This window comes from Hibiscus syriacus, unplaced genomic scaffold (genome assembly GCF_006381635.1).
Source record: "Hibiscus syriacus cultivar Baekdansim isolate YM2019G1 unplaced genomic scaffold, ASM638163v2 tig00110904_pilon, whole genome shotgun sequence".
NCBI classification, from domain to species: domain Eukaryota; kingdom Viridiplantae; phylum Streptophyta; class Magnoliopsida; order Malvales; family Malvaceae; genus Hibiscus; species Hibiscus syriacus.
In genome coordinates this window covers 1583584-1595000 of record NW_024062907.1, presented here as the reverse complement: position 1 = coordinate 1595000, position 11417 = coordinate 1583584, and the positions used below count along the sequence as shown (strand labels likewise).

Genomic DNA, 11417 nt, shown 5'->3' with positions numbered 1-11417 from the left:
AACTTATAATGCACTTTATAACATATATCAATACATGCATGTTCTGTTCTATCATGTTATACCAAATTACATGCTTTCTTCGTATCATATAAAATCATATCAGATTAATTACAGTAATACATACATACATAACTCATCATAACAGTTTATCATGTAATCACCTACTTTTATGCTTAACCTTTTCAATCAAACACTATACACACACATCATATCATTTCTATAACATTTATCATACTACTAACATATATTTGTTTATATCTCTTGATTAGCCCATGTACATATGTGAGAACTATAGATATGTGAGTTTATGGAGGTTGTGCACTAATGCTGTCACCACAGCTCATATAAATGCACCGAAGTGCCACATAGAATTGCACCGTAGTGTCGTGTAGAATTGGACCGTAGTGCCATATAATAATGTCCATAAGGACCACATATCATTCCTTAAGAATCATATACATATACTAGGGATCAAGTATGTGTCTCACCAGACTTCACACATATTCCAAAGAATACATATATGTCCCGAAGGACCACATATCATTCCTTAAGAATCATATACATATGCCAAGGATCAAGTATGTGTCTCACTAGACTCCACACATGTTCCAAAGAATACATATATGTCCCGAAGGACCACATATCATTCCTTAAGAATCATATACATATGCCAAGGATCAAGTATGTGTCTCACCAGACTTCACACATGTTCCAAAGAATACATATATGTCCCGAAGGACCACATAGACCCTCAACTCTTGGCATGCCAACTATACCCCTAGCTCTCATGACACATAACATGGGCATTGTCATTTATATCATTTCATATTCACACATGCATATTAATTATCTTTTATCACATGTCTGATCTCTTATAATCATGTAATCACATAGCTCATGTCATTTCTTGTAAAATCACATATATCATGTAATACATATAACTTATACACTTTCTCATATGTTCATATGGTTCACATCACATGAATCATATCTTTTCATATAGTTTATGCTTTATTCTCTTATATTCCCATACATGTAATACATATCAAGCATGGTTACACAACTCCTTTCGATATAACTTGCATGTACCTATATTCTTTTTCATATACTCATATAGTCATATAGTATAATATTTCATATAACCTCATGAAACAACTCACATGGATACATACTCAAATACTCATAGTTACATATCACTTAAATTATTCATATTTACCTAATCCATGGTCATATAGCTTTTATCACCAAGTCACTTATCTAATCTCTTATTCATATGTTCATATTATCATATAACACATAAGTTTTTGCATATTTATATCTCATCCTACATCACTAATTCATATAATTTACATCATATCATCTACCTTATTCTGTATTTCTTAGTATACACTTACATTACCTAACCTACATTATACTTATAAACCTGAATATATTACTTCTATTATTTCTTTTATGTACAATTTAATCTATTTACTTAACTCAATTTCGTACAACTCCTATATTTCATATCACTCCATAGCTTCTATTATACAACTAATGTATCATAATTTTATTTAAGCATATGAATCTTTCTCCTCTATCTTATCTTATATGCTCATAGTATCACTGAAGTTCAAGTCTCCTGGTTAATATATATTATTTATGTAACTTTTGCTTACTTAGTTCATATCCTTTCTCATAAACTCACTTTTACCATATTCTCATGTTATTACTTAAATTATCTCATAACATGTATTCACGTAGTAATATTTCATTATATATCAAAGATCTTATCACATAACTTATCTTTTATATTCATAAATTTATTATCATATCATATGGTTTATATCATCATAACATATCACACATTCACATCAACCATATAATACATATATACAATACATGTCAACACGTATGAATCATACACATATATACTTCTATTTATGAATTCATGCATTTTACTATGGAAAATAGACTTGTCGCAAGTCTTATTTCCATTTAACATCATATAATACTAATATGCACTCACCTGGCCTCACTAGTCCATTCCAATCTCTTATCTTCCCTTTTTATCGATCTTACTTGTCAATGATTCCGGAACTCGTTTAGGCTTTGAATCTACATAATTATACATTTTAAGACAATTATTAGATACCTACACCTTGTAATTTGATACTAGCAACTTAAACGAACTTATTAAACCAATATTTACAATTATCCTTTAGGGGGAATCGGTTCCCTACTAAGGGGTATCGATTCCCTCATGACATTCTGGAAATTTTTGTTCGTTTGAAGGGGTATCGGTTCCCCTTGAATGGGTACCGATTCCCTTTCCCAGAAATCATATTGTAGCTCGAAAATCACTTCATTTTCAGCTCAACACTTCATATATCATCCCATTTTCATTCTTAACTCTAGTACACATACTTAAAACCAATCTATATTCATTATTTCATCTTAAACCTCAAAATCCTATCTTCCATATGTAATTCAAGAATCATACCAAATTTTCTATATGTTCTAAATCCAATTCTATCACTCCAAATCTCTTAATTTAACCATTGACAAGTCAAATTTAACTTCCAATTTAAGAAATGAACTTTATTCCAAGATTTCATTTGTAAACTCTAAATCTTTAATCTCTCCTAACTCCACCATCCTTTGCTTTTAAGATGATTTAAGCTTTCCTTAAGCTTAGTTATCATCTAATAATTAAAACCCAACCTTAAAATCAACAATTCAATTATAAACAAAGAAACTTACCTTTGGCTCTTGGCTTCCACGTGAAGAAGAAGAAGAAAGGAGAAGAGAACTCTGGAGAATTCTCTCCCTTTCCACGTGCATTTATAATCCCATTTTTAATTCATTTCTTGGTCAATTGACCCTTTTGCCCTTTATTTCCTTTAATTACTAAATAACCTTCATCATATATATCCAATAATCATTGAACTATTTCATTCTTATACTTTAGTCACCAAATTCTGAAACTTTACAATTTGGTCACTAACCCGGTATTGTGGATGTTACATATGATGTGTTGTATAGTTTCTTTACATGATTGTATAAAATGCTTAGAATATGATTAAGTGATGTAATATTTTATTATACATTTTATATGACTCACTAAGTTAACGACTTAGCGTGCGAGTGTTTCACATGTAGGTTCAGAGAAGCAAGAAGAGCAAAGCTAAGCAAGTCAGGACAACATCTCCTTTCAAAAGATCAGATTAGAAAAGAATTGAATCATATGTATTTTGTTATACTGAATGTGTGTGGCATGTAATTAAAAGTTTGAATTGTATATGTTTTGATTAGTTTTGTAAACAACTTTATTGAATTTATGTAAATTATTGAGTTTATAATTTCAAATTAAGTTTGAACTTCCTTTATTTAGCTTTGATTAAGAGTTCCACCAGTTTTATACAAATAAAAGTTTAAATTTTTAACTATCTTTTAAAAGTAAACGATTTGAAAAGTTATGGGTCAGATATGGGTTGGGGGTGTTACAGGTACACCAAATTCTTCCATAGCAGAGCCATCATGCAGAGGAAGATGAATCGTATATAGGCCATTCGTAATAGCGGAGGAGACCGGTGTTATGACGCGAAGGTTCTCAAAGGGGAAGCTATTAACTTTTTTGAGAAGCTTTATATGGATTTTTGAAAAGATTTATATGGATGAGGGGCATATTTTGGGCCAGTTCTCCATTCGTGGTGCTTTTACCCACCTTTCACCCCAGAACTTTCAGATGCTTAATGCTAATTTTACTGATGGGGAGATTAAAAAACCTATGTTTGATATGAGCCTTCTCAAGTCTCCGGTGTGGATGGGATCCATGCCCATTACTTTCAAAGCTAATGAGGCATGGTTGGCGAGTCTATCTATGATTGGGTTAAGGATATTTTTACAGGTAAAGAGATGAACACTCACTTAAATAAAACCATTCTGGTCCCCATTCCAAAAATTATGAATCTGAAAACATTTGTTGACTTCCGACCTATATGCCTCCGCACGGTCCTTTATAAACTAGTGATGAAAGTCATAGCGAGCAGGTTCCGCTCCATTTTTCCCAAGCTTATTGGTCTCAATTAGCCAACCTTTATTGCTGGTCGAAGTATCACTAATAACATGTTGGTTTCCCTATAGGTCGTTCATTCTATGAGGAAGAATAAAGGTAGAATCAAATGGATTCTTAAGGTTGATCTTGAAAAGCCCTACGATCGAGTTAGTTTGGCCCTTCTCTCAAACTCGATTAAAGACAAGGGATGTCCTGATAATATCCATCGTATCATTATGAATTCGTTCACCTCTTCTTCCTTTCAAATCTTATGGAATGGATCTGATATGATCCCAATCAGCCCAAATGATATGATCTCGGTTATGTGTTCCGGTAAAAGGCACGAGTGTACATTAAGGGTAAAAGCCATCCCGAGTGAAACACGAGTAGGAGTATTTTTCTTTGGAGCGTATTGGTTAGATTTTTTTTGTTGGTGAGGTTTATTTTCATTTTTTTACTAACCCAGGAGAGAGAAAACTATAATCTTACTGAATTGGCTAGCTCTGATACCAAATGATATGATCTCGGTTATGTGTTCCGAGTCATATACGATGTTGCCTGATCGTGATTCTAGTAAGAACTTCACAGTGCTTTGATTGAAGACTGAAAATGATGTGATCCCAATCAGCCCTAACTTTGGTCTTTATCTAATTAAATCATTGAAGTTCACCAAGACTGATTCAAAGGGAGTTCTACCTTACTTCATCTTATACCTGCTCATTTATGCACTATATTTCATCATATGTTTGTATTTACCTCTTAGGATATGCTTATCATATGATATCATCCATTGCATGAGTTTTATTAGCTGCATTACATTCATTGCATTTAATAAGTATATTGTTCATTAAAGCATGCATTGTATTTAAGCATGTATTTCATTTAGGGAAATATTTCATTTATGCATCTAGTTATTTAATAAACTACTTCATTCATGCATTTAGTTCATTGAATAAAGTTAGTTCATTGAATAATGTTATTTCATTCATCAAACTAACTCTTAATTATCCCATGCATATATACATGTTATGATGGAATAAAGTTTATCTTTGTGTTTAGGTGCAAGAGGGAAGCTGAACAATCTTAACCGATGCAAGAATATCATTCAGAATGTATTCTAATTCTGGATGTGATACAGACATTTTTGGATTCAGAAACCAATTGGAAATTATTCCTCTATCTCTTATCTTTCCAACGCCTTCTGAATCACCGCAATCCGATATCGAGAGCTTGAGATATGATCGAATTACCAGAGAAAGTGCAGGCTGAAATTTTCATTACGGGAATTTCATGCATGAATTATTTGGATGAGTTTGACCCAAGGAAGAGTCCTTTCATATTCTACCAAGATACAAGAAATTGAAGGCTATCTTAATTCTTCTATTCAAAGCAATTCAAGGATTAATTCTTTTCATCTTTTCAAGGCTTTTCATATTCTTGGAGAGACAATGCATTCAATCCTTCATAATTCACCTATTCACGTCTTACTTTTATCAACTTTTTAAGGCTGATCCTATTCTTTAAGGGAACAAGCAATGAAGGCTGATATTATTTCATTTAACCACCAAATTAAATGATAAAACAAGCAAGGAATTTGAAGAGACAAGCTGATTTGGACATGTAGGATGTCCACATTCATCCTATGACTTCATTTAACCTCTTTCCTTCCATTTGCAAGCAAAGCAAGGCAGCCCAAGAGTCTTCCACCCCTTGGACGAAATTAAGGCCAAATTCAGCTTCAAATTGTCTAGATTCATCCCCAAAATGATCTAGAATATTCATCCAACTTTGAAGATAAAAAGACAAAGCATTGAAGTGCATTTTATTGTTAAATTGATGAGAATGTTTTCATCTTTTGAGTCTTTCCATATGTTTCTTAGAAACACTATAAATAGGCACATTTGGGATCATTTAGACACACAATTTGATTTATGAAAATACTTTGAAAGATTGCTTTCATTTTAGTTCTTGGATTAGAACTCTATCGGTTTCTTGTCGGTCTTGAAGCCTTCATCCATTTCATCTTGTTATAGCGTTGGTTTCTAGCTCTACTATAGCTAGTGGGTCACATTCCACCCTCTATCACTTCGATTTCATCTTTATTATATTGTTGGCTCCTAACTCATATATAGTTAGAGGGTCACAATCCATCTTTTCGTTCCATCCATTCAACCACTATCACCACCACACTTCTTTCATTTACAATCCACTTCAACTTCATTCTATCATTTCCATTACTTTCATACACATTTATATATACATATTTTCCTTCTTATAACGTTGTTTATGCATTTTCAGTCTTCAATCAAAGCACTGTGAAACTCTTACTAGAATCACGATCGGGCAACATCGTATATGACTCAGAACACATAACCATAATCATATCAGGATCTCTTACGTCTGAGTTCAGACCTTCGAGAGTAATCCGTTAGGGATCCATTAGGGATGCCCTCTTTCTCCTTATTATTCGTTCTCTGTATGGAACGTCTTGGGCAGAGTATCCATTATGCTCTTAATATTGGACTTCGGGAGTCTATGGTTTTATCACGGAAAGGTCCTCAACTCTTCCACTTGTTTTTCACAGATGACCTTATTATCCTTTGCAAAGCTAGCGACAATCAAACTAATCTTGTACGGCCCATCCTTGACCAGTTTAGCAGGTTCTCCAGACATAAGGTGAACTCCAATAAAACTAAAGTCTTCTTTTCGGCTAATGTGGATGACGATTTTACGGACTGGATTTGTAAGTCCTTGAATTTTTAGCGATCCAAGAATCTCGGTACCTATCTGGGAATGCCCCTCTTTCATAACTGGGTGACTAAAAGTGCGTTCAACTTTATTCTTGATAAAGTTCGTAACAAGTTGAATAGCTGGGTGGCTAGCAATTTATCCTTGGCAGGACGTGTGACGTTAGATAAGGCTATTCTTATGGCTATGCCCAACTATTTCATGCAGACGGTAAGGATCCCGAAGGGTATTTGTGAGCAAATTGAATAGATCGCTCGTCGTTTCATATGGGGTGGTACGAGGGAGAAACCCAAGACTTCTTATGTTAATTGGCATAATGTGTGCCAACCTCATTCCAATGGTAGGCTGGGCATTAGACCTCTAAATGCTCAGAATGAATCGTTCTTGGTGAAGCTGGGATACAACTTACTCCTGCGGCTGCAGGCGTTATGGGTGAAAATTGTTCGGTCCAAGTATAAACTGACTAAGCCTTGTAGTTCTCACATTGAGTCCCGTAATTGCTCCTTCACTTGGAGGTCTTTTTCCCGAGTTTGGAAGCTTATCAAGGAGAATGTGTGTTGGTCCATTGGCAACGATAAAACTGTAAACTTCTGGAATGATGCCTGGATCCCAGGCGTTCAAACCCTTGCTGATATTAACACTGCGGGACATGACCCTAACTTTTGTGAGGTGGTGCGGGACTATGTCCTGGATAATGGACATTGGAATATTAATCAGCTTCGGATTAGCCAGGATTCCATGCCTTTAATTGATTGGATTCGTGATAATATTCATAATAATGCAGGAATGAACCTTGAGGACTATCAATGGAGACATGTTTTTGGGATTATTTTATGTCATTTGTGGAAACAAAGGAATAACTTTGTTTTTCATGGGCAGGTTTGGTCGGTTGAAGAGATAGTTCAATCTGCTCAATGCTGGGCTTGTACCATCAAAACAAACCAGCGAGTGAGGCAAGCTTATGGTGGCGATCCAAGACGGTGACAAGGCTGGACTCCACCTCGAGCTGGAACCATTAAATTAAACACAGACGGGGATGTGAACCCCAGAACCGGCGATGCTTCGGGCGGGGATATACTCCGGAATAGTGAGGGACCGGAATATAGGGCGGTGTTCAGTTTTCCAAGCTGAACTGTGGGCTCTGTTCGATGGGCTTACCTTGCCTTGGGAACACGACATTAGGAATTTGGATGTGGAAATGGATAACAGGATTGATGTTGAAACCCTCCAAGCTCTCCCACACTCGCTTGAACACTCAGTTTTCACTAGAATCCGCAAGCTTTTGGCGTATCAATGGAAAGTACGAATCAACTATATTAGCAGGGATGCAAACAACACGACTGATGCCATTGCCATGGTGATCATAATAGTGGCTTGGTCTTGATGATCCTTGGCGCCCCTCCTGGGAGATTCGATGCAATATGCTTCGGGATGGCATGATCAATTATCACAGTTTGTACCGCTAATACAGTCTTTTATTTGTAACAAAAAAAATTGAAACTTTTATTAAAAATTTTGAATTTAAGTAGTTATGTTTGCAGTGAAATCATTGATAAATTAAAAAAAATAATTAAACACATCAAGTGATCTCAGTAATTGAATGAAGTATTATTCTTACTATAGGTCATGGGCTCAAGTATGATATATATAATATATATGTGCGTTCATTATTAATACTATATATTATTTTAGAATCATTCAAATATATATATATATATATATTTTTTTTTATTTTTTTTTTTTGAAATAGTAAGGTGGCATTGAGAAAACACTTGTGGAGAAACCATTTGGGTTCTCGTAAAATTTTAACTTTTAATTTGTCGTAAAAATAAACAGCCTAAATTAGCTCCCAAATTAAAAAGCCTCTCCTTTTCCCCTTCATACTCTTCTTCGTTTTCTTCCCTAATCCGACAACCTCCGCTTCCTTAGTTCTCCTCTGTGTCTCAAATCAATTTCACAATTAATATCTGCGTTCCAATGGGTATGATCTCTCTCTCTCTCTTTTTATCTTAGTTTTTTTGGGCCATGATTTAACAATAATGCATCCCCCCTTTATTGTTTTGAGATGTTTCCTTTAAGGGTTTTGGTTTTGAAACTCAGAAATTAGTACTTTTTAGGATTGTGGGTCACCCTTGAACAACATTGAAGGTGTTCGTTATTGTGAAAATTTTTAAAGGTTTTCCCTTTCTATGCTTGTTTTGATTAGTGGGGTTATTGCTTTCTTTAATGCCCATAGATAGGTTTATTCGGATTTTACTTCAATTGTTTCTTGTTCAAACAATATTGATCCTTAGACTAATGGTTTTTGACAAAGTGTTCATGTTACTCTTTATTAATGTTTTCATGATTTATGACACATTATCCATGATAAGTGTAAATGTGTAGTTGAAACAATATATTATCCATAAAAGAAAAAAATTAAAAAACTCGAGCTTGGTAAATTGTAAGAGGCTTATGGGTCTGAAAAAAGAATCTAATTAATGGGTGTATAGTTCATGTATTCTAGGAGATAGATGTTGAGGGTTTAAATTCTTTGATGAGCTTGCATGTTGCTTGATCGTGTTATAAATCGAGTTGAGTTGTTTATTATTCATAGTTTTCAGTAAATTGAGCTGGGTTGTTGATTGACCATAGTTGTTCATACCAAGAATAAATATTTCATTAGATTTTGCATTTCGTTCATCACATGTGATGCAATGATACATAAAACATACAAAATAAGCTATGGAACTAGGAGCATGGTTGTAATTTATTTGATTTAACGACTAAATTAGCTACATGATCAGTTTTATTACTGCTAAGGGAAGTTTTCATATTCCTTATTTAGAGGAAAGATAGTTCAGGTTTTGTGCCCGTAGGTGATTGTGAAAATCTTTACGAATCGTGTTAATGGATACAGCATCCTGAAAACATTTTTTTTAATGTAGAAAAAAGAAAGAGACAAATCAGGTTCTAAATTTGTTAGAAACTGAGAATCATATTTGGATAAGAAATTGTACTTGGTTTCCAAATTTAAGGAAATATTAGTGTTGTGTTAAATTGTAGCATATATCATATCCAATACAATGACATTTCTATTTAGAATTTTATCTTAATCCCTTAAATGGTGTGCTTTATTTTGTACACAGAATCCAGTATGATCGCTCGATTGACATAATGGTAATTGGCACCTGACTTGATGTTGCTGAAAATCCTCGATGGTAAGAAGTGAGAAATGCTTTCCGTCATAGCTAAATTGTATCCAGATCGTATAAGTTCCTTTGTCAACTAGTTTTATTGATGCTGACATAACATTTGCTCGAAATAGAAGACGGACCGAATATGAATGCTAGTGGAACACAAGGTACTTTATTAACTAACACCAACCCCGAAAGCTATAATGGCATTATGACTCGCCGTCTAAAGAACAGAGAACGACAGCGTAGATATAGGGCCAGAAAGCGACTTGAAGCAGACAAGCAGAAATCTAATGTCATAAGTCAACCAACCATACCAAAAATGGAGTTGCAACTAAATGGGACCCTTAACAATGGGACGGCTTGTGTTTATTATTGTAAACGGGATTGGAAAAAGGATGCTAGAAGAGCTCATATATTCAAGGGTCAAGACACTCTAAATGCTTCTATCCAGTCTACTCTTAAAACTACTGTTGAAAGCCAAATATCATGCTTGTCCCCTGGGGTTAGGGATGAAGGATCTGCAGGAAGAGAGTGCAATTTAGAGAATTCTGGTAGCTTGCACAACAGTGAAACTAGGAATCCTAAGCTTGGCCGAAGAGACTGGAAAGCAGAAGCTAGAAAGAAGAAGAGTTGAGTTGGTTTTACCCAGCTGTTTTGTAGAATAAATGTATCACAAGTACAAAATCAAACGGTGGATAGCGATTGTGTGGTTTGCTGACTACAACTCATGGTGTGGTAAGTCGGTTTGTTGCTGCATTTAGGAAGAGCTTTTATTGTTTTGTGAACTTTTTCGGTTTCAGATGACTGCATAGTATATATATCCAACGTGAACTATTGTGTGCAAACTTTATTTCAGAATAGAATGCTTTACAGAAGTGGGAGAGTATTGCAGACTAAAATTGCACTCGAGTTTCCATTGAGTTTCAATTTTCGAGAAAGATTATTACTTGACATCAATGTTTAATCAATCCTTTGTCATCCTGTCTGATTGATCATGCTTGGGATGATTAAATTTCTAGAGAATGCCCTTGAATACTCTGTCCTAAGGAAGTAGAATTTAAGGATTCCTCATCCTTTTTGCTTTAGATTAGATATATAGGAATTTCAAATCCATGCAGCTCTGTAGGGTACCCTTTGAATCATATTTGCTAAATCTAAAAGGAACTTTTAAGGGAAGGCGTTGAGGGATAGAAGAATTAATGTGTTAAAATGGATCTAGATTTTATTTTAAGAATGAAGTTTAGGGAGCTGGAAGCCTCAATGACATATCGTATTGATAATAGTATAGTATCAAATAGGTACTCGTGGAATGCATTTCACCACCTGGTGTAAAACTTTTAGTTTTCCAGCTTTTTATGACTGCTGGGTGTGAAAAATCAAATGCTGGGATCAACGGTAGGAAATGTGGAACTGGAAAAAATGAGTTAATCTTAGTTTTTGATTTCCCTTATCCA

At 34.6% G+C, this 11417-nt stretch overlaps 1 protein-coding gene across 4 annotated transcripts; it reads left to right on the top strand.

The window, feature by feature from the left end:
- Window positions 1-8612: 8612 nt before the first annotated feature.
- LOC120146233 lies at window positions 8613-10854 on the top strand. 4 transcript variants are annotated; one of them, XM_039159860.1, is made up of 3 exons: window positions 8613-8765; window positions 9913-9984; window positions 10095-10854. In XM_039159860.1, the coding sequence occupies exons 2-3, from the start codon at window positions 9963-9965 to the stop codon at window positions 10595-10597; spliced, it is 525 nt and encodes a 174-aa protein (XP_039015791.1). In that variant the 5' UTR covers window positions 8613-8765; window positions 9913-9962; the 3' UTR covers window positions 10598-10854. The 4 variants fall into 4 exon arrangements, with proteins under 4 accessions (XP_039015791.1, XP_039015790.1, XP_039015793.1 ...); XM_039159859.1 differs by having other exon boundaries at window positions 10092-10854; XM_039159862.1 differs by having other exon boundaries at window positions 9913-9991.
- The last annotated feature ends 563 nt before the right edge of the window (window positions 10855-11417 follow it).